General features: G+C 45.9%; 1 protein-coding gene across 3 annotated transcripts in view; it reads right to left on the bottom strand.

The window, feature by feature from the left end:
- The window catches only part of tle3b (TLE family member 3, transcriptional corepressor b), a 30691-nt gene extending 10677 nt beyond the window's left edge, over positions 1 to 20014 (bottom strand). The window contains exons 1-10 of one of the 3 annotated variants that reach the window (XM_068571097.1): positions 19553 to 20014; positions 18743 to 18966; positions 18052 to 18152; positions 17813 to 17876; positions 16007 to 16051; positions 9801 to 9863; positions 9021 to 9125; positions 4998 to 5036; positions 2424 to 2628; positions 1631 to 1647 (exon numbers count right to left, since the gene is read on the bottom strand). In XM_068571097.1, coding sequence (XP_068427198.1) covers positions 1631 to 1647; positions 2424 to 2628; positions 4998 to 5036; positions 9021 to 9125; positions 9801 to 9863; positions 16007 to 16051; positions 17813 to 17876; positions 18052 to 18152; positions 18743 to 18766 — 663 coding nt within the window. In that variant the 5' untranslated portion in view covers positions 18767 to 18966; positions 19553 to 20014. The remainder of the gene's footprint in view (positions 1 to 1630; positions 1648 to 2423; positions 2629 to 4997; positions 5037 to 9020; positions 9126 to 9800; positions 9864 to 16006; positions 16052 to 17812; positions 17877 to 18051; positions 18153 to 18742; positions 18967 to 19552) is intronic. The other 2 variants (XM_068571106.1, XM_068571114.1) reach the window with 2 other exon arrangements.
- Positions 20015 to 26378: the final 6364 nt, after the last annotated feature.

Below are 26378 nucleotides of genomic sequence, written 5' to 3'. Positions count from 1 at the left end.
AGAAAATAAGAAGAGGGGGAGGTGGGGGTGGAGGGGGGGAGAAAGGGAAGAAAAAAAAAAGAGGAAGAAAGACAAGCGAAAAACAGGAAAGGAACTTGGCAAGCAATGAGAGCGTAGCAGTGTGGCAATGAGTTCTCCCCGCTAGTGGGAATGCCTGGACAGGCTGGCACTCTCTCAGAAGCTGCAAACGGGGTTTTTGTAGTCTGGGCACTGGTGGGTGGGGGGGGTGGGGGAGGGCGGCACTGCCAAACAGGCCCGACCCGCAAGGAGGGAGCGAGGGGAGGAAGAGGAGGGGTGAAGGCGAGCAATCCCTGAGGCTAGCCGACGCTGGCAGGCAGCTCAACAAATCCCTGCCTTCATCAGAAAGAGACAGAGACGAGGAGTGGGGAGGGGGGGTGTCTGACTTCTTGACTGCAAACGACGGGAAGAGAAAGACGGGCAGCAGAGAAAGGTAACCGCTGGAGTGGTAAGAAAAAAAACAACCTCCTGAGCCGAGGAGAGGAGAGTGTGACGACAAGAAAACACCGAGGTCGGACAGTTAATGGCACACTTTCTGCCAATTCCACGTCCGCTCTCGTCAGGTCAGAATATGGAAATGTGTTTCGGCTACTGCTGGGGGAACAGAAAGCCACACACAGAGATGGAGTCTTGGCTTGGTGTGAAGATGCCGTCTTGACAGGCGAAAAGGAAGAAGAAGAAGAAGAAGAAGAAAAAAATCTCCTCCAGCGTTACAGCCCCGTCTGTGCATCTGAGCCGGTGACCTTTAAAGGATTGCTTAGACTCAATAACCCTGCAGTTGCCTCCAACTCTGGTATCAGATGACCTGAGACAACATTACAGGAAGACGCTCTGTGTGTGTGTGTGTGTGTGTGTGTGTGTGTGTGGACTGGAAAGAGGAGATGGGGGAGGGTGGCGAGGAGATCAGGTAAGGCAGTATTGGCAGCCGCTCGTCACCATACGAGATGTGTGGGGGGGGGGCGAGTTTGGGTTCCCTTCAGACATGAGTGGTCCCATTCAGGGTGGCCAGTCGATGGGAACTCAATCTGGCCGAGCAGATCCAACAGAGCGCTCCGCTCCAGCTAACTGAGAGCTTTAAGCCAGTCCAATAAACAAGGACTTTAACATGAGAAGGAGGAGAGAGATAGCGAGAGGCAGACTGGGAGTGGGGGGGGGAGAGTAAATGAGAGATAAGAAGAAAATAAAATATATGTGGAAAGTAAAAGAGAGAGAGAGGTAGATAAAGTACAAGAGACACGCAACAGTGAATCCTCTAAAGTGGCGAGCGAAGAATAGAAGGAGAGTCAAAGTCGCTTTTAATTGTGCAGAAATTAAAGGAGCGAGCTGACCACTAATCCTCGCCCAGTGATTGGAGTCATTTTCCACCTGGATTAGATGGCACTGGCTTATTTGGCTAGACTTCATTATAACCCCCGCACACACACACACACACACACGCACGTACACGCCCGCCCACACCGAGTACAAAACTGTGTGTCTTCCTGCACAGAGAGCACGATTTTCTATTGAACAGTGGGGCTTAAGTCCACGTAAAGCACACCTAATCACCAGACACAGCGAGCCGGAGAGCGGCGGCGGCGGCGGCACAAAGGTAGAAGGAGAGTCAACGTACCGTGCTCGACTCGCGCTCTTTCAGAGAGTTGGCCAGAGGCAAGTGAAAAGATGAGGGGCCAGGAGAGAGACAAGCAAAAACACAAATTAGTATGGGTGTCACCACGACTCAGCGCTCGTATCAGACAACAGTTATTCAATTATTATTCAGCGAAAAAGATTACTCTCATGTCTGCGACGCCGAAATTTCTGTGACACTTTCTAATGAGCTGCTTTCAATAAAAAGGGTGCATGAGTTGTAACTAATAGCTTCTTTTTTTTTACGCTTCAATTATTTATTGGTGCTCTGTGAATGAATTATAAGTCGTTATTTAGCATTTTAGGCTTTAGTTTGTGCAAAAAAAAAAAACCCTCACGGGCTGTTTATTAGTTTTCAAGTAGACAGAATGTTTGACCTCTGACCTTCTGGAAAAGATTTTGGGGACATCAGGATCAAAAACGTTCGTTATATAACGTTAAAGTTCATTTAGCTGACACTTTTATCCAAAGCAACTTCCATGTTTGCTCTATGCAACGGGAAGGAATTCAGGGTTAAGTGTCTTGCTCAAGGGCACATCGGCATGGGTTAGCAGAGCGGGGATTTGAACCACCGACCCTCTTATTGAAAGACTGGAATGCTAACCACTGATCCACAGTCAACCCCGTACACAACATTTACAACTGCAGTTAGACTAGAAAACATCTTTCACCCATGAATATTGGCCAAAACAATCAGCCGTCAGCGCTAAAATGCTGCAGGCTTTGTGTGCGCGTGTGTGCGTCTGTGTGTGTGTGTGTCAGGCGGTGATGCTCACCTCGGTGCTCCAGGTCGTGGTGGTTCTTCTCATCCTTCACGGGCAGGTGGGCCTGGCTGCCGAGAGCGCCCAGCGCCAGCAGGCCGGAGCCGGCGCCCGTCACGGGCGGCATGCCGGGCGGCTGCAGGCCGGACGGGTGGGGGGGCAGCTGCACCGGGGGGCCGTGCGCCGCGTGAGAGAGGTGCTGGGCCTGGAGCTGCTGCTGCTGTGAACAAACGCAGGGAGACAAGACAGAGGACAAGTGGGTCGGCTGGGGAGCGCAACCAGGAATGACCGCACTCTACTCATGCATTAGAGCTGGCTTTGACAACATTTAGTTCAAGGCCAAACCATTTATGCATAATAGCAGACTGACGGCGACTGCCAGCATGCGGATCCAGCTGGTTCGCTGTGTGAGGAGAGGGGTCGGGGGGGGACGGATTCCGGTCGTAGCGGCAGATGTACCGCACGGTTACGTCTGGGCTGTGCTTTCGGCGAACCGAAACCGAATGCATTTTACTCGTTTTACCCCAAAGTGGACCGCGGCTTTCGTGGCGAGGTCCCGTTTCAAAACTCTTATCTGATCTATCAACGCGGTGCGAAGCAGGGCTGCAGACTACCAGTGACTTTCATCCGTCATGTAGCTTTTCTGTGCATCAATTAATTGGTTAGTTCCACAGGCAAAAGCGATGCATTATAAAAGATTTTTCTGACAAAAAAACAAAGAAAAGCGGTAAATCATGAGCAGCTGGAACGGGAGGATATCTGACGTGATGCTTGACAAATCAATCAGAGTTGCTGTTGATTCATTTTCTGCACAGGTTTGAACGCCTCCAGGTGCGTCTTACAGACCTGGGACTCTTCGCACCACGAACTTCCTGTATTACAACACTGCTGCGGCGTTTTTTGAAAAGGGGCTTCGGATTTCTTATTTACGGTACGAGACCTTTATGTGACATCTAAGTTCGACTCCATCACGTCACCTCTGGTCGTCAGCGATGATACGGAGTGTTTTTTGTGTGTCTTTTTTTTTCTTCTTTTTTTTTGCCCAAACCAGCGCGCTTCAATCATAGTTGGGTTGCTTCAAAATCAATAGGTCTACACTTGAAAACCTCAAAACCTTTCAACGCTCTGACAAAAAAAAAGAAAAAACGAAGCAAACATGGCTGCTCCTCCAGCGAAATGCTGTTAAACACAGACGCAGTGGCGAACACACACACACACACACACACACACACACACACACACTTCCCAAGAGGCCGTGGAGGTCTGTGTGAGAGCGGCAGCCAGAGAGGAGCGAGTAGATAGACAGGAGTTAAAGAGCCACTCAGGCAAGAGGGAAGCAAGTGCTTTAAAACAAGGTTAAATAACACTTAGCACATCCATCAACTGCCTCTCCAAAGAAGAAAAAAAAAACAACACATGATTGCTATTCTGCTTGCTGGGTAGAACTTCAATAGCCTCATCCATACATTCATTACATAAAATGGAGAAACTAGACGAGGGTATATCTAGTGGCTCGCCACATTTAAAGCTTTATTTAGCAGCTGGCCATTATTCAGTCAGCTCATTATGTCGCGCTGGACCTGAAAAATCGCACGATGGAAAGAAGCAACTGAAGGGCGGCATTGTTAATCGATATTGTATTGGTGTGCCGGGCAGCCTATTTGTTGAGGAAAAAGAAAAAGCGGGTATGAAAAAAGAGAGAGAGAGAGAGAGTGTGGGTGAGGAGAGAGGAGGAGGGGGGGGGAGCAGAACAAGAAAAGGGAGGGAAAGGCAGAATCAGAAAATAACAAGAGAATGAAAGAGAGCGAGGGATTGAGTCAGGGACGTCCCTATTGAGTGTGCCTAATGAGGAAAAGCGTGCAGGGATCATTATCAAGAAGCCTCATTAACGAGCTATGGCTGAGGAGAGGAGGGAGGGAGGGTAGAGAGAGAGAGAGAGAGAGAGAGAGAGAGAGAGAGAGAGAGAGAGAGAGAGAGAGAGCGAGCGAGAAACAATTCAGGAAATAAATTGCTTCCAATTCAATATTCATGGTTAAAAAGAGCCGGCTTCCCTTTCACACTTATCTTTTTTCATTATGTGTAAATGCCGCCACAGCTCAGGCAACTTCCACAGGAAACAGGCAATTAAAGTTAACTAGGCGAAGCTGGCTCCCTGCAGAACGGTACTGTCAGGTGGAACAAGCGTCAACAGCACCAGCACAAACCAGCTGGCAGGCGGGCTTAATAAGTCTGGCAATGAGCGCCACATTACCTACTTATCCTGTGCTTTACGACAGCTTCCGCGGATCATCATATTCTCTTCCTAAAAATATCGGGCTGCATCCTTCGCTAAAGGATGGAGATACTGGAAAATGGTTGGGGTTTTTTTTAGGCTAGTAATAAGGTTAAATCTGAGGCACCTGAGAGAGGTGGACAAAAGGACAGGATGCCAAAAAAATATCCAAAACACACCCAAAGACATGCGTCGTCTCCAAAAAAAAATAAAAATAAGACACCAGCCCCCCTTCACAAAGACACATGTTAGACTGCCAGCAAGCAATTGAAAACACTTGGTAGAAACAGATTGTGTCTCTATGTTTGGTAACTGACCATGAAGGCTGGGTAGACACTATGAGGCGGCTGCTGCTGCTGAGTCAAAGGAGAGAGGAAGAGGAGAGGTTCAGCCAGAAATGGTACAAGCAACAAAACTGAAGAGGACAATAAAAAGTCAAAACGTTCCACAGTGAAAAGGGGACGTCTTCAAGTTGCTTGTTTTGTGCAATCAACAGTCCAAAATGCCCAAATAGTAACAAAAAACCATCAAATATTCACATTCAGATGACACGTCGAGACATTTTGACTTTAGACAGATTGAATCAACCCATTATCAAAATGATGAATATATGATTGAAGATGCAGAGGAAGATACAAAGCTGGCAATTTCAATCCAAAATAATATTTAAACATTTGGAACAACTTACTTATGTATACACTTATTATACAGTGATTTATTTCCATCACGGAGCTAACAGGCTAACGGCTGACTGGTACTGTGGTGCGTTCAAGCTCTACACAGTAAGCCGAGTATTGGCTGAAGTTAAATTCATGGTATTGATCAAGAAATATTGATCATGAAATGTAGGTTTTGGCGAGGAACTTGAATGAATATTTGTTTTGAAGCAGATGGTTTTACAGTAATATTAGAAATGAATACAGGTTTTATGCAAATGTCTACTGTAGATGATAAAAAACTAACATTTAGAATTGTTGACAGTTCAGTCTCCCTTCGGGGCAGTTGATAGTTTTTTATGGTGATGGTGAATAAAGTTAGTCTGGAGCTTTGCTGTCAGTTATAGTTCTTTGAAAAGGCCTGAATCAGCAGATAAAGACACAGATATTGGAAACAACCAAGAAAAATACACAACATTAGTGCATCTCTACCATCTATTAATTAATTAATGAACTAAGTGTTTCCTCCAGTTGAAAACAATACTTTAATATAACAGTAAGCTTTATTCATTGTTTAATGCCCCTTATAATAAGGCAGGTGATGCCAGACTATTGTCTTATTATTAAATAACATTAAAGATGAATAAATAAGGGCCAGCTTATAGAAAACCCAATATGATGGCTCCGTGGAACAAACCTTAGTGTGTAGATGCTGAAAAGTCACACCATGTGTACGTGTGCCTCTTGAGGCGTGTGACTCTTACTTTACAAAAAGCCTACACACTCAAACTGGATGAAAATATGACCGTTTTTAATAAAGTAAATATACACATGCAAATAAAACATGCAAACTTGTGACAGAGGAGATCACTGTTAGCAAAACAAAAAAAAAGAAGATAAGAAACCAGGCAGAGTAACTTTACATTGGGTGTTCCACAGCATTTGAATAAGGGTTGGCGATAAGCTGCACGCCACCTGGAGCTGACTCGTTAAACAGTATCAAAGTACAATCTTGCCTCGGTTTACATCCCGGAGAGGAGAGGAGGGCGACGGCGTCGACGTGACAAAGCACCTCCGTTAAATCACACGTCGCCTCGGGCTGAACTTATGCAAAACATACTGCAGGACGTGCGGGACTAGTTCTGCGTCTTTGTCTTCACACAGTTCTGCCCACTCGAGTCGAAGGGGACTTTAAAAATGATGGCAGCAATTAACAGTTACAAAAAAAGCATCATAGTAGACTGAACATTACCTGCTAGTTTACTTTGAGCAGAGGTTACAGGTTTCATTTTTATTTTTTTTTACACGCCAGCAGTCAAACAGCCATCACATGATCGGGGGAATCGACTTTCACTTTGGTGATTTTAAATCGAATGAAGCACATGATCAAAACAAATATAAAGGATTAGGGCTGTGCCAAATAATGATCTAATGAGTTTCAATCCTTCCAGTCTACTCAAAATTTTGAAAATGGTGAAGAGCGTCCATCTTGTTTTCCTAGAAGTCCCCTTTGGGTTCATGCGTTAACTCCAGCTGGGTGAGCAGACTGTTGAGTGTTTGTGGGACTTCAATACAATGTGTAGATGTCCTGCATCACAACCGCTTATCGCGCGTGTTCGTGTTTGCAAGTCTGGACTCAAACCCAAGTAACAGGAAGCTGCAGCTCTCTGAATATCACTTTAATGACGAGAACACGAGAGCAGCACCGCCCCGCTCACGCTGAGGGGACATGGAGATTGATCACCTGCCATGTGTCTTTGCCCTATAATTAAAGTGTGTTTTCCTGTGTGTGTTTTCCTGTGTGTGTGTGTGGCCCTGCCCACCCTTAATGATGGCAGGGTCACTCCTGTTGTTTCACTGAGCTGGTTGGGATTGGGAGAAGGAAAAAAAAAAAGAAAAAAGAAAGGAAACAGGAAGTAATTACCTTGAAAACTGGAGGTTGTGCTCCTGGCTCATTTACCTTAATCGAATTTCGATATCTGCCTCTCATTAGACTTGACCCCCCGACCAGTGGGACTAGCTAACCGCTGACTAACCTCCAACTACAGAGGGCTAATCAAAAGGGTCAGCTATCCATCTGCGTCCAAGCTGGCCATCATAAAGCAGCGAGGCTGATAGTTTTTAAATTAAAGCAGATGGAAGCCCAAATCGCTTAAAAGTACATTTGGCCAGAGTGGATTTAGTGCATTTAGGGTTGTGGCTGCAATTAAAAGATCAATTACATATTTTTGAAGTGCTTTACTTTCCTCCATTAAAGTTTAGAGCGCTGCAGATGCTCTCAATTGAATCAAACATAAGAAAATGTAATTTAAATAACGCTAAGGGGGGGAAAAAACAACCGAGTGAAAAAGCCAAAAGTACCCAAAATATACTGAGAGAACACATTGTTACTGGACATAATGCTGTGTACACTTCATGCTGTTCAGACCTTTATTACAAGCAGCCAAGTGGGAAAATAACGTTAAACTCTTTCGGAGATATCCAGGAGTTTTAACAGCTACGACTTCTCCCACTTGGCTGCAAAATACTGGTGACAAAACCAACATCACTGGAAGTTACACAGAAATAAAAGACAATGTCATCACAATCACACCAACCGAATCTATTTGGCTGAATGCATTCGTCTCATGTCAAAGTAAACTTAACCATTGGACTGTTGGTCGGACAAAATAACCAATTTAAAGACGGCACCCGGGATCTGATCGGCATTTGTGGGTTATTTTCTGACATTTTAGAGACTAAATGATTAATTTATGAATCAAGAAGATAATTGGCAGATCAATCAATAAATATAATGGTTGTTTACAGTCATAGAGACAACAATATTAGCTGATTTCGGCCGTTTAACGGTGTGACTACAAAGCTAGCAGTGTGTGAATACTCCCATAAGTCAGCAGTTCTTCCTTTTTCTGCCAACATTGTTTGGCTGCAGCCTAAATCCATCCCCCTCTACACCTTACAAAATGTTCAGTACCGGCTACGTCCACACTGCTGTAATCTTACAATCACAAAGCGTGTCCCAACCTGACCACTCTAATTCCTCCTGCTGCTGGGTCAGAGGTAAAGGTAAGCCCGTTAGCCGAAACCTTTTAAGTGCAGCCAAAGTGAAATCAGAGAAACACCATAATCTGATCTCAGCCTGGACCGTGTTACTGTATATCAGATGTTCTTTGACTCTGCCTGAGGAGAAGGAAATCAGAGCACAGCTGCTGTTATGAACTGCACGCAGCGTGCCGACAGGTCATGGTTAACCAACAATCAGAGACATTACACCGGTGAAGACCATATTGACAGCATCATTGCAAACTTAAATAAAAACACAATAAACCTCTGGAGACAGGGGGCAAAGCTGCACAAGTGAGGAGGACGCCGTGTGCTGGTTTGTATTCAGTCTGAACGTTCAAAAGCCACAGAAGAGAACGGTGGCAGATTAATACACTAAGCTACTCCTTTTCCCCTTTTCACCCCTATTTCTCTGCTGAATCTATTACCCTTTCCCAAGTTATCCTTGACACGCGGGCTTCAGCTGAGGCGCATAAAAAAAAGGTGGAATAAACCCTGTGAGCTTAATGTAGCACAGCTAAATAGTAGATTTGTCCGTACTGGAGCGGCGGCCCTCCTCTATGCGTGCAGTTTTGCCCCCGGCCTCGGGTCAAATGAAGTAAGAAAAGGGGGTATACACACAGTGAGAGGCAGATTGGGAAGTCCACGTACCCCGATGATCGCATTCAGCTCAGTCATCGTGACCTGCTTGGCCCGTTCAACAGCCTGAGCCACCTGCTGTTGGTGCTGCAGGACACAAAAAAAACAGATTAGATCCCTAATGAAGAATTCATTTGCACATATCCAGGCACGCACTGACGGTTTACCTAGAAAAAGTCTGCCAACAGGCTCTTTTAGCTGAGATAATAATGCACAACAGTAATTTAATCCTGATCAAAGCAGAACCACAAAAAAAAGACTCTGCGTGGGTTCACTGGGATGTAAAATGGATGTTAAAGATGAACCAAGGCTCCGTCAATCTCTGGGAAGAATTTAATCAAGAATACATCAACCAATAAAGCGCACATTTGGCGCAACAGTGTTTGTGTATCCCTGAGGTGTGATTTCCCTCCATGTGTGTGTTTTCAGCAGCTGGACTCATTTCTCAGAGACACGGTGAGGATAAGTATTCTTTACCTTATCGTGAGATTAACTGTTCAACTGACAACATTTTAGTTCCCCGCATGTTCAGCCTCACATTGCAGAGCAAGACAAATAGTTGACTTGCTCTTATTTGATTCATGATTGCACTATTGCGTGGGTTTGTGCTGCTATGATCTCCAACTCAATGGACGTTTCATGATTCGCGTGATTGCTTAAAAGCGTCTCTGCCCAATCGTCGGACTCACAATTTCCTGTACAGTTGCTGTTCAATGAAATGACTCTCCCTCTTAAAATGCTGCGAGCGGGAGTGACACTCACCTCTTGCGATAAGAACGGCATGATCTGAGCCAGAATTGCATTGAGACGTTTGGCGATCTCAGTCTGTAGGGGGGGGAGAGAGAGAACATGATAGAGTGATGGTGTTTCTGCACAGGCAACACTACAATCAAGCACTTAGACTACCTATAAAACAAAAACATTGTTTTTGCACACGCGCGCACACACACACACACACAATTTCTTAACTAAATTGGGGCCGCCTTAGAACAAATGTACTTCCCTCTCTCTCTCCGGCCTCCATTAGGCTCGGGCCTTATTTCATTATGAGGCTGAAATATGCTAATAACATCTGGCTGGAGAGACCGTAATGAGATCCATACTTCATAATTACGGCCTATTGAGAAGGGCGGGGCAGACTGGTTAACTCTCCGGTTCTATCTATCAGAGGCATCTTTGGTATCGACCACAGAATATTAGCCGGGAGAGTAAGATGATACTGCAGGACTCGGCGCACAAAGAGCACTTTACAGCGCTACATTTGGACAAATGGATGCGCTGCGCTGCCCACCTACCGCACTCGAATGTCCCAAGACATTTTGCCCAAACCCATTTCCTTTTTTTTTTTTTTTTAAATCTGTACTTTCCCCAGAAAGACGAGGGGAAGCAGAGGAACACAAAAGTAGAAAGCATAATAAAAGGAGAAAAGGAGGGAGAGAGGAGGGGAGGGGGGATGAATAGTGAAGTGAAAGTCTGATTTGACACTACGGTAATATAGTTTGACTGAACCGGGGGAGGTGAACTAATTGATTCTTAGAGATTATGGGTGGAGGCCCAGCAGGTGTGTGTGTGTGTGTGTGTTGGAGGGGAGGCTGGAGGGGGGGTAAAGAGGTCCTTCCCGCCGTTTTATACACTGCTGCCTTCCGCTCATTTTCTCCCTTAACCTTGTTTGACTGTGAAAGGGTGAGGGAGGAGAGGGGCGGAGAAAGGGAAGAAAGTGGAAAAGGGGGACAGGAGGTGCCGGTGGCCTTTTGCACAGCTCTCTGCGTGTCACCCCTTTTCATTTTGGAGGAGGGTAGATGGAGGGAGTTGGGGGGGGGGGGGTGGACCTTTGCTGGCCTGTCAGGAATTATCTCACAACCTCCTGCGTGACCTTAGACGCACTGTGCTTTCTCTGTCCATCCAGACTCCCCCCAAACACTCCTTCACACCCCTCCCTACTAATCTCCACTACTCTCCTCTCGGTCCTCCCCCCACCCTCTTCTGTTGCCGGGGCAACGCTATCTGGCACGGCTGATCGTTATGTAAATTGGGCCGGGGCCCTGACCAGAACAGCCTGTAAAATCATATTAGGCACAGCAAAGAGGCAGGTCATTAAATTGAATTTTCGGCCTGTCGATCTGATCGGCACGGGAAATTAATGAGGGATAACTGGGAGTGGGGGCTGCACTGGGGGGGAGGAGGGGATGGAGGAAGAAGGGGGGGGGCTGACACAGAGAAAGAGGAAGCTCTATGGAGACTCATAAACCATCATCATTAGCGGGGGCTGGATACAATGACACACAGTAGGATTAGAGTGTTTCAGTATCACACCACTTCTCTGGAAATGGCTGCAAGGGGAGCAACACGGGGCCAGTAGGAAACAGCGGTATGCTGATACACTCGGCTATTAGAGCAGCAACATCACGAACCCTCACCGCAAACGGCTTCCCAAAGTAAGGCGTCCATTTGTTCGCAGAAAACCACCACCCCAGAGCCTCCATTGGAAGCCAAAAACATTCATGGGATTCAGGCGAACTCTGCTAGTTTTTATTTGTTCTACCGGCATTGTTTAGTGGGATGTGCTAAAAAAAACAAACCACCCAACAAACACAGGTTTCTGTTGTAGAAGTTCATTCTGAAATGCCAGCTGGAGCACCAAGATACTTTGCGAGCAGAGATCATGTCGAGATGTGTTCACGCTATTCATTTTTTTAAGGTTAAATGTCCCAGAACCCTTAACCTCCTCGGCTCAAAAAATATTACTTTGGAGCCAGAGAATAAAACTAATGGAACAGACTCACTTTGCGTCAAGTTTTTCTTTCCTAATTATTGCATGCCGTGCATTTTACAGCTACACTTTAAGAGGGCATGACGCGCACATCAACTGGAGAAGCAGCGAACCGAATCGCCTTTATCGGCTATGTTGTGCCACACGTGTTAGGGAGGGCGAACGGGCACATGGCGCATTCACGCAACTTTTTCACAGTCATTTGGCAGCGAGAGAGAGACAAACAAAATACTCATAACACATCAAACCCAATGACACCCGACACTTTTACATTACGCCCGCTTCACTTTGTTGGCACTATTTTCCACAGTGCTTTTAGTGGTGGAGACGGGCACTGGGAAGAGTTCATTATCACTTGAAGCCACTGAAAACAGAAGCCTTTGAGCCTGCAGAAGCTTTGCACTGCAGCTCCACAATCACAGGTACTCAGGGTTGTCTAGTAGCACCAGAGCCTGGAGAGGCGCTCTCTCTCTCTCTCTCTCTCTCTCTGATGCAGCCCTCCGTCAATGGTGCATTGAAAGCCATTTGGGTGTTTGTCCCTTCAGGCATTAGCCCACAAGTGGAGAGCAGAGTCTCTGACGAGGATTCAATTGGCGAAGTAACCAAGTGGCATATGATGATGATGATGGTGGTGGTGGTGGTGGGTGTGTGTGGGGTTGCGAATTATCTTCTCAGCCAGAGCAGAGGAAGAAAGAGGCACTTAGAGGTATCTTCTTCATTACAAATGCATGAAGAATATTTTGCATGTGCGTTCCAGTCTATTTCGAGCTCGTACGCACTAAACTGAAGTGACGTCCTTCTCCACAGGGAAGCATGTGGAAGGAAATGTGTTGTTTTCCAACAGGTTACACCGATTACAAAATCATCATGTGAACAATAATTTTTATCGGTTTTATTCTGACTTTGTGTGCGAACGCGTCTTTTCTTCTATTTAAAACACATCAAGACTAACAACTGGTTGAGTACACACACACACACACACCCAGACACTAATTGTGTAACAGTGTTCTACCAGCCTTCTAGTCTGGCTATCAAAATAAAGCATGTCTCACAGCCTCCAATAACCTCGTCAAGCTCCCTTGAGAGAGCGAGAGAGTGTGTGTGTGTGTGTGTGTGTGTGTGCGCTCGTAGTCAGTTTGTTTTGGCTTAGAGACAGGTCGGCCATCATCACCTTGGCAAACAATTCCAGGAATCCTCTATAAATTATTCATTTGCACAAGATCCTTTTCTCCCTCACTCTGCTCCTCCTTCCATGCTCTTCCTCCATCCAGGAAACTGACATGACACTCCTCGAGAAAGCACTTTCACCGCTTCCCTCAGTCACTCAACAAGTGAGGAAAAAGGATAAATACATACTACACAAAATGTCCACCTGCGGTGCCACTAAAGTCGGCACTCAAACGCACAATGGTATGGTGTAGAAACTGTCGATTCCTTTTGCTTCCCATTTACCAAAAAGAGAGAATTGAAATCAACATGGAGGTGCAACGCGGACCAAAACAGAACGGAAGTAGTGAAAAACAAACCAAACGCGCGGCACAGAGTCAGCGGGGCTTGTTGCTGAGGCAGCCTAATGAGCTGCGCTAATTAAAATCACTTATTGACAGCAAGCGAGGGTGATTACCTCCACCCTGCACTCTTTGCCATCATAAGAGACACTGTCAAAACAAATTACCCCCCAGCAACCGCACAGATCCCTCCGCTAGCAACCATCCAGCTCAGCATCAGAGACGGGGAAGCTGCGCGTCTGTTGGAACTTCAATTACAGTGTGTTTGTGCGTGTGTGAAAAGACACAACGACCGTTGCCAAGTAAGGGATAGGAGTATTATGTATACGTGTGTGTGGCTTGTGCCCATTCCCCTGCTTCTTTCCTTTCTCCTATCCAGCTTTGCAGCGATAACAACAACGAAGTGAGTTTATCATGTCTTCCTTTTTTTTCCACACTGCAATAAATCTTCTACACAAGCGGAGTAATGTGCCTGCCTGCATCCAATAATCCAGTCCCACTCCCTCTTTTCCTACCAATAACACGGACAGCTAAGAGGTGCCTGTTTAGCTCTCGCTGATGTCATCACAAACACTCACTCACCGGGGAGAAGGGAGCGATGGGGCGGGAGGTGGCAGGAATCATGCATTATTCAGAGTGCTCCGCCGACTCCACCGGGCTTATTGATAAACAAAGGAGATGCACAGGAGAGGACCAGTCGATTAACCCATTTATCCTGAAGCCTCTCACTCCTTTCCTGTCTCCACCCCCCCCCACCCTACCGCTTACCCCTCCTCTTTGTTTTGTCCACTGCCACCAGCATCCACCCACAACAACCAGCTCCACCCCCACCCTGCAACCTCCTTGTTGGTGATAAGTGCCTGACAGACAATACGCAAGAACAGGAGGGTGGGGGTGGCTCTAACAGCTAGTTAGCGCGCACACACACATACACGCACACACGCCTACAAGACACGTCTACACCTGATGAATTGTGCAGTGTGCTGCCGCTCCGACTGGGCTTCCCTCCCACTGATGCCATTAACCTTCTGGATCTGAGGGGCCATGAAGCCTCCGCCCCACCTCTCTCTTTCTCTCTCCCCCTCTGACAGACTCCCACTCTCATACATCATATCACACAGCTAATGACACAAGGGCCATCATTCACGTCACATGGTTGGGGTAGGGGTACAGACCGAGGAGCGGGAAGCGAAGAAAAGACACGAGGGCACGAGGAGGGGGTTGGAAAAAGGAGAATAGAGGAGGCGAAAGGTGACGGAGGGAAACAAGAAGGCGAGACAGAATCAGAGAAAATGGAAATGTAAGTATGAAAAGATTTTTTTTAAAAAGGGGGCATCTCGAGATCACAGTAATCTTTACTCCTCTTTTCAAGTGAACTGAATAAAAGATTATGCTAATGTCTGTTAATAGAAAAGAAAATGTAGGTTCCACGCGGCTGACTAAGAGGCCTCCGGTCAGATCTTTAGCTGAACACTGTCGTTTGGCAGCATTGTTTACAGGTGTAATCTGACTTTTATATCCAGGACTATGGCGTCTGCAGTAGCAGCTGTCTCATCCTAACGGCACCAAGACGCAACCAGCCAGACGGCACGCACCCTCCTTACCAAGTGGACGCGTCTTGAATCGCTTCACATGAAACGCTAAAACGCACACCTCCAGACTTTAGGAAAGAAACTATACCTGCTTTCAGATTCAAAGCAAACCGTGGGCCGCAACTCACAACATCACCAGTCCTTTATCGATTTCTGATTGATTCTTTAGTCCATAAAAAAAAATAAAAAAAATAAATAAAAAAAATCGCCAAAAGTCCAGAGAGATATCCAATTTACAATAAAAACACAGACTAGCAGCAAATATTTGAGCGAATAATTTTCCATCTATTTAGCCTTCCATAAATTGTTTGAGCAAAAAAAAAATATATTTTTTAAAAACTCAGTAAGAACACTTATCGAGCTCGATGCTCGAAGACATTAAGACGCTGATCACCGTGATGGTGGAGTCCTACAAACGCCTAAACATGACCCAAGATCAACTGGAAACAAACAGACAAAGAAGCCTGATGTGAGGCGGTCACTATTTATAAAATCGTATCTGCCCCCTCCTCCCTTCATGCCTCCAGACTACTGAATCAGCTCCTTGGGTGGCGTCGAGGAAACTGCAGAAATGTTTGCCCTATTCAATCTGTAACAGTCTTTCCACTGCAGCATGATGCCCAGCACCGGGGTGGCAGCTGAACTAATGAGCTTTTAGCCCGGCTGGCATTGGGGAGGCAGACACAGAATAATGCAGGCATATATGTGCGCACGCACACACACACACACACACACACACACACACACACACACACACACACACACACACACACACACTCTCACTCAGACCGTCTGCCAAATACTTCACTTCAATCTTATCAAGCCATCCCCATCAGGCAGCGTGCCCTTCATGTTGTTTAGCCTGTCAGCATTTTCACTACAGGAAGCCAGCATGTGTATGCCTCTTAAAGTCATTTAAGGATGTGGGTAGAGAGTACAGGTGTGTGTGTGTGTGTGTGTGTGTGTGTGTGTGTGTGTGTGTGTGTGTGTGTGTGTGTGTGTGTGTGTGTGTGTGTGTGTGTGTTCCATAATCACTATGGGGGGGAAAAACAGCAATGTTTTGGCTGCACACAGATCATTCCTGATATGGCTACATACCTGTTTGTGCATCTCAATGTTGAGCCCATAGGACATCTCATAGTACTGTGAAAGAGAAGAGAAAACATGAATACACAGTAACGCTGGCATAAAAACGCTCTTTCAAAAGAATTTTCAATGACGCATTTACTTTTGCACATTGGAGGCCAGACATGGTCCTCATTGTGTTCAACAAAATAGGAAACCCAAGCTACTTGTGACTTTTCTCTAATGAGGAACAGACAATTTGTTAGTGCAACAAGACTGTAAAAGAAAATGGCGTTTGACTGGTATGACACTTTTATCCTTCCTCTAGTACACAAACAATAAAATAGACTGTGAGTACTTGTTGCAGCTATTAAAAAAAAAAACACACCGACATTAAAACAAAGAGGTTGACAGCTTCATGTTCTGTGTGCAACCACAGCTACTGTTCTCATTTACTTCTACTGGGCCCTGCCAGTCTGTGGCTTCAGAAACACAGGAAAACGCCAATACTATCATTGAAAACGACATTATCTGCCGATGATTGCCAGAAGATTGTTAGACGACCAACAGATACAAACTAAAGCCGGGTAGTTTGTCCGTCTTGTTTATCAAACACACAGCAAACAGCTTTCATTTATTAAAAGCGACTCCCACCGCCTTCTGGTTCCTCACAGAAAATAATATTTAACAAAACGCACTGCTGCATTTAGTTAAAGTCGTTCCTTTCATGTACAGACGAGATAAGCTTGTGCATACACAAACTAAGAGTGAGGTCTGAGTTACAACACTATTCAGATAAAGATTGTTCTTTTTTTCCACACATACGATGCAGCCGTAGAAGGAACCTTTGAATCAGGTCGTCTTTGCGTGGGCACGCATTTCTTTTGTTTCCATTTGATCAGCAGGGAGCTCTCAACTGAAAGGAATAGGTTTTAACTGCAGTATTACAACGGTTTGAAATGTCACCTCTGCACAGTTCTTTGAAAGAAATCAAGCACTAATATTACCTTTAAAATTTACTTAAAGGTTTCAAAATAATGGCTGATTCAATTTTATTTGATTAATCAAAAGAAACGAGACGAAGATGTCACATCTTAGAAACGCTGTTGTCCAAATTAGTGATTCAAAGTTGTTTTGAGTTACTCAAGTACAGCGTGAAATGCAAAACAGTGGAACGTGTATAGTTCATTGCACTGAACTATTTAAATATCCCCTGTGAGATCCTGCATGCACTTCTCATATTGAGAGTAGTGGAAAAAACACACTTGTATATTTTGTGATGTTGGTCTCTCTGAAAATCCCCAGAGAAATATCCAATAGACAAGAAGTCTATTATCTTTACAGTTGTTCTCCCCAAAGGCGAGAAAACTCATGGGTGTGTCACAAGTGTCTGAATGACCCCGCGGTTTAACTTGGGTGAGTCAAGAAGTTAAAAAGAAAATACAGGAAACCCTCTGATTTACGCACAAAGCCAGCAGACCAGTCATTAACCCCCTAGTGGGTCACGTTGGGTGTGTTTGGGAGGGTTGGTGGGGGGTCGTAAAGAGGACCCCAGAGCCAAAAGAGGAGGGTCGTCACACCTCACAATCAATAGTTGGACATTTGACCCCTGCTCGAGCTTCAACACCCCTCCCCCTCCCTCTCCACACATCCCACCTGCACCGTCTTATCCAATGAAAAGAGAAAACCCAGACGCGAGTCAACAATACCGAGCTCGAGCAAATGCCAACATGGCCTCTGCAAAGCAGCAGGGCCGCAGCACCTGTGACCGTACACCTGAGGCTTAAGGGAGGATACGGCAGTAAATCAGATTCATGGCCTTGCGGCGACTGCTCTTACCATGACATAGTGGCGCTGCATCTCCGTCTTTTCATTGGCCAGCTTATCGTACTCCACTTTCAGACTTTAGGAAGAGAAGAGAGAAATTAAAAGTTGTCCTGTTTTTTTTTTTAGGAAGTTTGACATCCACTAAAGCACATTTTTGATTTGGGTTTATTAAGCAAAGTATAAAATACACACATGCAGACAGACATACATTTCCAGGAAGCCAACCCTGTTTACTGTAGGCTAGTCATTACCTGTGGTACTGAGCCTGCAGGAACTGAAATTCGTCTTTGATCCTATCACAAGACTCTGCTACAGTGAACTTGAAGCCAGGCTGCCCTGGCTGGTGAGGTGCCTGAAAAGTGCAAAGGGGGGAGATACCACAGGTGTAAATAACACCATCACAGTCGAAACAATGGGCTCATCCCTCCTCCTCTTTCTCGCTGAACTGTGGTTTGTTTTGTCTTCCTCTCTTGATGGTCTGTTATCACATTCCCCCTCCGACTGGCGGAGGAAAGAACTGCTTTCACACAACAACATGTGCAGCGACAAGAGGCGGGTTCATCTGTCCTCAAAGTAATGTTACATGGTGGGCAGAGGATAAAGAGAAACCACAATAAAATGTGGGATTTTAACCCTAAATTCACCTTTTTTGTTTAGCACTGGACGAATGTAACTAACAAACTGTAGTGAGACATGAAGTCGTATTGCAGGAGGTGGTAATCTACTTTTCCCGAGTTCAACCAAAACCTCTCATCTGCTCGCCAACAAGCACGAGCTCCCAGTTCCTCTGCTGCCAGAGGGAAGCAGCTCAGCGGCACCGATGCAGACCATAAATAGTAAGGTGTGGATCAGCAGCTCCACTCCGACGAGCTAATTAGGCTACTTTGAAGGGCGGCGGCATTTGAATCAATTTACTAAATTGTGACAAAGGCGGCTACTTACCGGATGCCGGCCTTGTGGATACATGTCGCGTCCTTTGCACGAATGAATTCGGCGTTGTTCCTCTCCTGTGCTTCCTTAATCCCGGTGAAGGTGCGGTAAATCACCGCCACCCCTCCCCTCTGTACGCAGGATGGCGGCGGACAAAGCACTGCTCCTCGGCTGCGAGGCGCACTCTCGGAGCCCGGCCGCTGGATGGATCCCCCTCGTCGGCCTCTCCTTTGTACCTACACACACGCACACACACGTACACACACACAAAACGAGGTACAGCTGAGGAGCTGAATCACTTTCGCAGCGAGCGACCGACCGCAGCCCCGCTCGGTTGTAAATCGGCAAGAGTTAAAAGCTACATTCTGAACTTAATGGACTGGTTGTAATCTAGTCCTTGAGAAAATGACAAACTGCTTTTAAAAATAAAATACTCTTTAAAATTATATTTATACATATTCCACGTTTTCTGTCAAAACATAAATGCGTCGCCTCAATTTGCATGAAAAACATGGAAACCTGCTAAATTCGACGCATCAAATAAATCCCAAAGTTCATACTTTTGATCACGACCTCGACATCACGAGGCTGTTTGCAATTCTCGTGAATGTAACGAGTTGACTTCCACAAAGGGAACAAGAACACACACACACACACACACACACACACACACGTACACACACATACACGTACACACACACCGGGGTTGTTCTGACGATCCGGGGGAGAAAACATAACCAGAAAACACAAGGCGCTGTTGCCTTGAAGCCACAACCCGTCTTGTTAGCGACTCTCCTCATGTCGCCCTTTTTTTTTTTTTACCTTTGTCTGGGCTGATTCCTCTCTCTCTCTCTCTCTTCTTCACAGGTAAGAAAAATAAAATAGTATCCAGACACAAAAAAAGCTTAATATCCTTCACGTGTAGTCGTCACTACAGAACGATAACGGCAGGAAATGTCCGTCGCCGTTTTGTATTTTTCTAACACTTCTTCTTCGCCCCTGGAGAGTCCTTTAAAACCCCGGTGAACCCGAGCCGGAGAGCGTCTCTCCGTCCGGTCGGACGTCGGAAACCCCTCGATCGGGACTAGTTGTCGCCCACATACGACCTCAAAGAGTGTTAGATCCAGTAGTAGCACGCGAGTATTCCAGTAAGTCCAAAGATTTCGTTTCTTCTTTTTTTGAGGGGTAGCGAATTAACGGGTTACTTCTTGTGAAAATGTCGGCCGTTGTGAAATCTACCACTAGCTTACTGGTGGGTATACCCAGTTCCTCCGCCGCGCGCTGTACCACACACAGACTGTGCACTGACACGAGGAACCGACTGCCGCGAGAGGGCCGTGCTCTGACCAATGGGGTTCTCCGAAGGAGTTTAGCACCGTCGGCCAATCACGGCCCAGTGTCCCCCACGTGGGGTTGTTCCGCGCGCGGGCGTTCTGATAGGGCCGGGAGAATGTGACCTCACCGCTGTCGCCATTTTGAATTTGTAGTGACATTCGGGTGCTTTCAACAACTTGTTCAAAACAAAAGGCAATGATTTATATATTAGTGCGTTTCAACCGGTGTTTCCCGCGTTTCACATTGTGAGCGTTTACCTACGAGGTTTATCATGAAGAAACCGATGCCGATTGGGAGTCTTTGTGCTGATGTAAACAGGAAATAACCCCACTAATCAAATACAGAAATGTATCCTCTTAAAAAAAAGCAGCAATGTGGGTTTGTGCGTATGAGATGTGAACAATTACACGTCTGACCCTGAACAACAGAAGTCTGGAACAAAAATATCACACGTTATGCTCTCAATATGAGGAGAGGAAGAGAAGCCATGCAGAAAGAAAAACGTCTTTTTTGTTTTATTGCAAGAAAAATAGAACCTCGTAGAATTTCATTCAAGAACCGAACTCTGTAGAATGCCGCTTAATCTACAGCAGTGTCCTTTGAGTGACTTCAATTGATCGACCTATTTCTAACGAGACCTCAAGCATCTACAAGCTTCCCTATCAGCAGCACTAGGTAGGCTACAACACGTCTGCGCGTGAGGGTATCAGCCTATCACGCGTCGCTCACTGTGCCCGGCCCCCACGTGGGTCCGCTTCCTACCTCCTCTCTGCTACGCAGCCAATGGGGTCGCAGCTGTCTCCCTGCGCGGCTTACGATTGGCCGAGGTGTGGAAAAGCTGTCAGTCAGGAGGCAGGGTTGTCAATTAAACCCACGTTGGGTACGGCGCTGACAAATGCCTGTGCTACTCTCCCTCCTGCCTGCGAATAGTGCCTGGAATGGCTGCTTAATTAGCTTCGAATGGCTTTTCCTTTCAGCTCAAACAATCTGTCACTACCATGTGGTAAAAAGAGCCTTGCATAAAACAAAAGCAGGAGAAAAAAAAGCCAGTAGGGGCTAAATATCAGTTTGATTCCCCCCTCCTCCTCTCCTCTTCTCCTCTTCAACCCCTCCTCCATGAAAACATTTGCTGCAAAACAAAGCTTTTACCTCGCTCAAACATGGCTCGTTTCTCTCGTCCGTTTCCGCACTTATTATCTTCTAAAATCATTAATAAAAAAAGTGTAATCTTTTGATGCGTGTGTATTGACGTCAACAGGTAAACTTCAGCTAAACTCTGTGAGGAATATGGTACAAAATGTTGAACACATATTTTACCAGTGACTCAATCTGGAAGAAATACATCAAATATCTGAAAATGTGAATCAATTGTCAATTTAAGTTTACAGTGCATAACTTGCACAATGGTGAAAATAAAAAATGCATCTCGGTCTGACTTCATTCTTTAATGCAGGGCGTTTTTAAACTCGGGCACTCGCTGTACGCCATGAGACCTCGACTACATTTTATACTTAAAAAGTGCCCAAAGCTTAAAAGTCCACCAAATTTTAAACATAACTGCAGCGAGCATACTGCGAGCTTTAGCTGTTGCTTAGCAACAAATGCATCCCTCCTGCAGATGCTCTGACACGAGTTGGGATAATAACTCATTGGCGGAGGGCATGTGAGTAAGCTACATATACTCACTGGGAGCCTTTAAAGAAGACGTTCCAGACAAAGCTTCCTTCATGATAATTTATCTGAGTAGTCCCGGTCGTAATCGTCGTTCTTTCCGCAGGAACAGACCGTGAACTGTGTGAGCGGCAGAACTTTTTACACTTCTCAAAATCCAAGCTTCCTGGGGGAACTTTATTAGTTCTCCTCTCTGCTCGTGACAAGCGCCAATTCACAATCACCAACAACACCGTGTTGTTGATTCCCACCAAGTGATTCTCAAAACACATATTTATATCAATTTATTTCATTTGACAAAGGGACCATGTTTGGTTTAAAACATACATGTGATGCCCAGTACCAGATAATAGCTTGAAAAATAACTTATGTTACATCTATACTACCTTGAAAAGGTCACCTACTTCTTAAGTGAAATAGTGAAATGCATGACTTTGTCAATTGACACCAAATAGACATTTTTGGAGAATTATCCGTCCTTAGAGGAAGATTTTCAATATGGCGGCCGGGTCACACACATGCTGGTTCCACAGATAAACAGCACACTTGAATATGTTGACATGTCGTCATTATATGAAGACATTTGACGGGAGAAAAAGGCAATACGGTAAAACAGAATCTCGATGCATATTTAATCAGCGCTGCCTAGTTGGACCGTTGTCAACACGTGACAGAGACTCCTCTGATCTGATTGGTTGTTTTTTTAGCACGCATTGGAGTCCTGCAAATGTTTCAGAGGCACTAAGAGGAGGCAGAGGGGCCGGATCTCATCACCGAATATCTTGTGTATGTCTCGTGTACAGTACTACTCTCAGGATAGAGTGACAGTTTGAGCAAATATAACACAAAGTTATTTCTATATTAAAGTCAGCAACTTTAGCTTTAACACATGCAGAGAATATATATATATATATATATATATACTTTACAAATGAGGCTTTTAGTATGATGCAGCCTCGCCCCCGCAATACTTTAATGTGGAATTAAACAAGCGAGGTTACACAAAAGTTCAAAATGTAACCCGAGCTATAATAGACTGATGTATTCCAATCTTTAATATGCTTGATATATTTTAATTAAAAAAAGTATGAAACATTCATGATTGAGTTCTGGAAGACATTCTGACTATCAACTCATCTTTTTGTTGAAGAAAAAAATAACCCCGGAAATTATTTCTTCTCTGTCTCTGCGTTGTCTGAACTTTGACCTTGAACACACACACTCACACACACACTTGCATGTGTAAGTAAGATGAGTACAGATACACAAATTCCGGCTCCGATTCTGCGTTCTTAACTCTGTGGCGCCTCCGATGTGAAGACCAGGGCCTCGTCGCCCAAAAGCTTCGGAGCTGAAGAGGCTCTCAGAACCAATCGTAGATGAACGAGTGCCTCCGCTCGAAGGAGGTGAAAGGCATTTTTTAAAACAGCCAACTTGTGGAAGGAACCACAAACAACACGTCCCATTCAAGTTGTTATAATGAAATGTACATTTTAAGCTCAATAACCCCAAAGTCCAAATACTGGCCAGCACAATTGATCCGCCAGCTTACGTGTTCCTCTTCCTCTTCTCACCTGGCTGAAATGTCACTTTCCTTTTTTCCGAGTTCTGTATATTCTCTATTGTCACGCACGGCGAGTCGAAATGCAGAAACCACGACAGAGCGGCGTTCGCGCGTCACGACGAATGGACGCGCTCGCTCGTGGAAAGCACAGGATACCATCGCCGTCTCCTTGTGGGTTCCATGGGAGTCGAAAGCGCGGCTCCGTCCTCGAGCCGCAAAACCAAATCAAAGTTGACTTTCTTGGACCGACGTCCACCATAAAGCCCAACGAGCTTTGGAACCGCTCGGAAAACCATTCCAGCTGAAAGACATCTCGCTTTGTGATGGATGTGTTTTTTAATGAATATACATGACCGGCAGTTGAGTGTGTAAAGTTCTGTGAAAGTGTATTCAGTACTTCAGAACCAGGCAGAGGCGACGTTTAGAGGTTGGTTTTTTGTGTTTTTTTTCAAGAGCGCACAAGTGGAGTTACCCTCAAAGTGCGAGAGCGCTCGTAGAAAACATTCATAACTGCATTGCAAATATTTTGTTTTGTTTCTGACGGCGGAACCACAGTGGGTCACTTCACCGTGTTTGTGTTTATTTCCACGGCCTGCTCCAGTTTCCTCCTCAGCATGCCAGCCAGGTGTTATTAGAGATCAACTTACCCAAAAGCTCTGAGTGTTACGGCGTCTCTCTTCGAATATGGCGACCTGCTCTCTACTGTGTGTACCTTTTTTTTTATTTTATTTTTTACGTGTTTTAGGGTTTCAAAAAAATCTGAATACATCATACATTTTTAATTTATTTTCCAGACTGAAGGGCCCAAGAAGAGTGGCAATGCTGGAAACCTCTTCCTCCACCTCAAACATGGGATGTCGCCACGTTTAAAAGAGGGAGTAAATTACTAAGTATTTTACGATCACTTGTAAGTCACTTGCCGAGGCGCTATGTCAACCCACTAATTATCGTGTCACGGTACACAAAAATGGCATTGAGATGGTTTTGGGATGTTTGTGTCAGTTTTAGAAACGATGAACGACTTCTCAGAGCGGCTCTTACTGCGCCGTGCTCTCTCTGGAGGTTTCAGATTCGCACGTTGTATCTGGCTTTCTGACATTTTGCGTCGTAACACTGAAAAAACATGCCTGTCTAGCTCGTCATTTTCAACATAACTGAATAAAAGTAGCGCAGAAGATCCTCTCATGACCTCAACTGAGCCACTACTCTTTACCCAAAGTCCAAAATGAACTCGTGGAAAGCTACTCGGCCGCTTTTATTGAAGAGACCAGATCTGAAAGGGACCCGAGAACAGACGGACCCAGTCCATAGAGATTTGGGCGTACAGATACCAGAACGACCCTCACAGAGAACAACACGGGCAGTGTGATGCGTCACCAGTCAGTCAGCTGCTGCCGGCCCGAACAACACGAGCACGACGTGTCATTTTTCCTCTAAATGTCACAGCTCGCACGCTCCAGCTCGCATCAAAACGCCACATTTTCCTCGGGTGACGTTATTGACATGTGATCACATGATCGGACAGTTCGCTCACTCCGACACATTTTGGTTATTCCAGAGATATTGACACGCAGACCCGAGACCCGCGGGTAGACCCAATGGAGACAGTGTCCGACAGATCTTTGTGGGTAAGACCTGTGACGAAAACTCTGTCGTGTGTTGTGTGCGTCCAGTGCGCCACCCGAGCCAAAATCAACCGCAGGCATTTCAACATCATCTCCTGTTCATCACATCTCAAGTGGGCGGGCACTGTGGATTCACGCCGCATTGCTGGTCAATTGTGCAGATGTTTGTCCGTTTGCTCTGGCGCTGAGGATCCTGGGATTGCTATGTGTCGGGGCAGTGTAAGGATGCGGGTTATCTGGGAACAGGCAAATACGGCGGCGGTCTTTGCGCCCCCTCCCACCCTTCACCCCCCCCCCCCCCCCCTTCCTCCGAGACTCTGATTCAAGAACCACATCCAAACACACATTATCATACAGCTTCATCTCACACATTGAGGACTGTGATTATGTTTCTCTCTCGCACACACACACACACACACAAAACACACACACACACAGATCCACTTTTCATCCCACTCAATAGAGAGTGGCCCAGATTAGGCAGCAACAAAGAAGGGGGCTTCACCTCTGGGATAAGGGGGGGGGCCGGTCCACCCTTGTAGACCTCTGCACTGTTTATTTGCACTGGAAACCCAGACGCTGTGAATCTCCCACTCTGAGGCACTACACAAATATTGGAGCTATTTGCAGAGGTGGTTTTAATTCTTTACCGAGCAACGGTTGGCTCTTTTCACTCCCATCTCGACGAGGGCTCGGCCAATGGATTCTTTCAACCGCTTTCAGCCGCACCCCCCCCTCCTCCCTCCCTCCCTCCCCCAAAATAAATATACCTGATGTATATTTTCAATGACTTTAGTGGCCACTGAAGACTCAAATCCCATTTATTCTGCTTACGGTATCGCATTCTGTGCTCAAACGGCTCCTTCGGCACCAAAAACCACAGCGTCCATACGTAGCGAAAGTGATTCTTGTTCCTGCTCCTTTCTGTATATAAGGCTCCTGATACTTCCTGAGTGGAGAAACCGTGTCCACTCGCCTCCTGGAGGCCCGCAGTGTGAAAACAAGGAGGGACTGTGCGGAGCAATAAAGCTGTTTTCAACATATTTGGGGTGGTGTGTGTGTGTGTGTGTGTGTGTGTGTGTGTGTGTGAGAGAGGGCTGTAAATGAAGAGGGATTGCATACCGCTTCAAAGGCTTAGCGTTGATTAGCCCCCCCCCTCTCTCCTCTTTCTCACGTAAGTAGTCTCACCTTTTGTGACGTTGTTTGATTATCAGCATCCATCAGATTAATTACTTCATCCATTCAACTGTCCGCTCTTTCAGCCATCCCAGTCATTTATTTTCTTCTTCTTCCCTTTCCTCGGAGGAGGAGTGCAAAATGGGGGGCCTGTTTCCACCGCGGTCCGGTTGGTGGGATGGTCGCGGCGGCATTGTGAAGCGCCCACAGCCTGGGGATTATTGACATGCTTTCACAGGCGGGTTCAGGCCATGAAAGGAGACATTCCTCGCCACAA

Source organism: Clinocottus analis, unplaced genomic scaffold (assembly GCF_023055335.1).
Source record: "Clinocottus analis isolate CAN_PGR_092001 unplaced genomic scaffold, fCliAna1.0.p SCAF_1, whole genome shotgun sequence".
NCBI lineage: Eukaryota > Metazoa > Chordata > Actinopteri > Perciformes > Cottidae > Clinocottus > Clinocottus analis.
The sequence above is the reverse complement of the archived record's forward strand: the minus strand, read 5'-3'. Positions and strand labels throughout refer to the sequence as shown.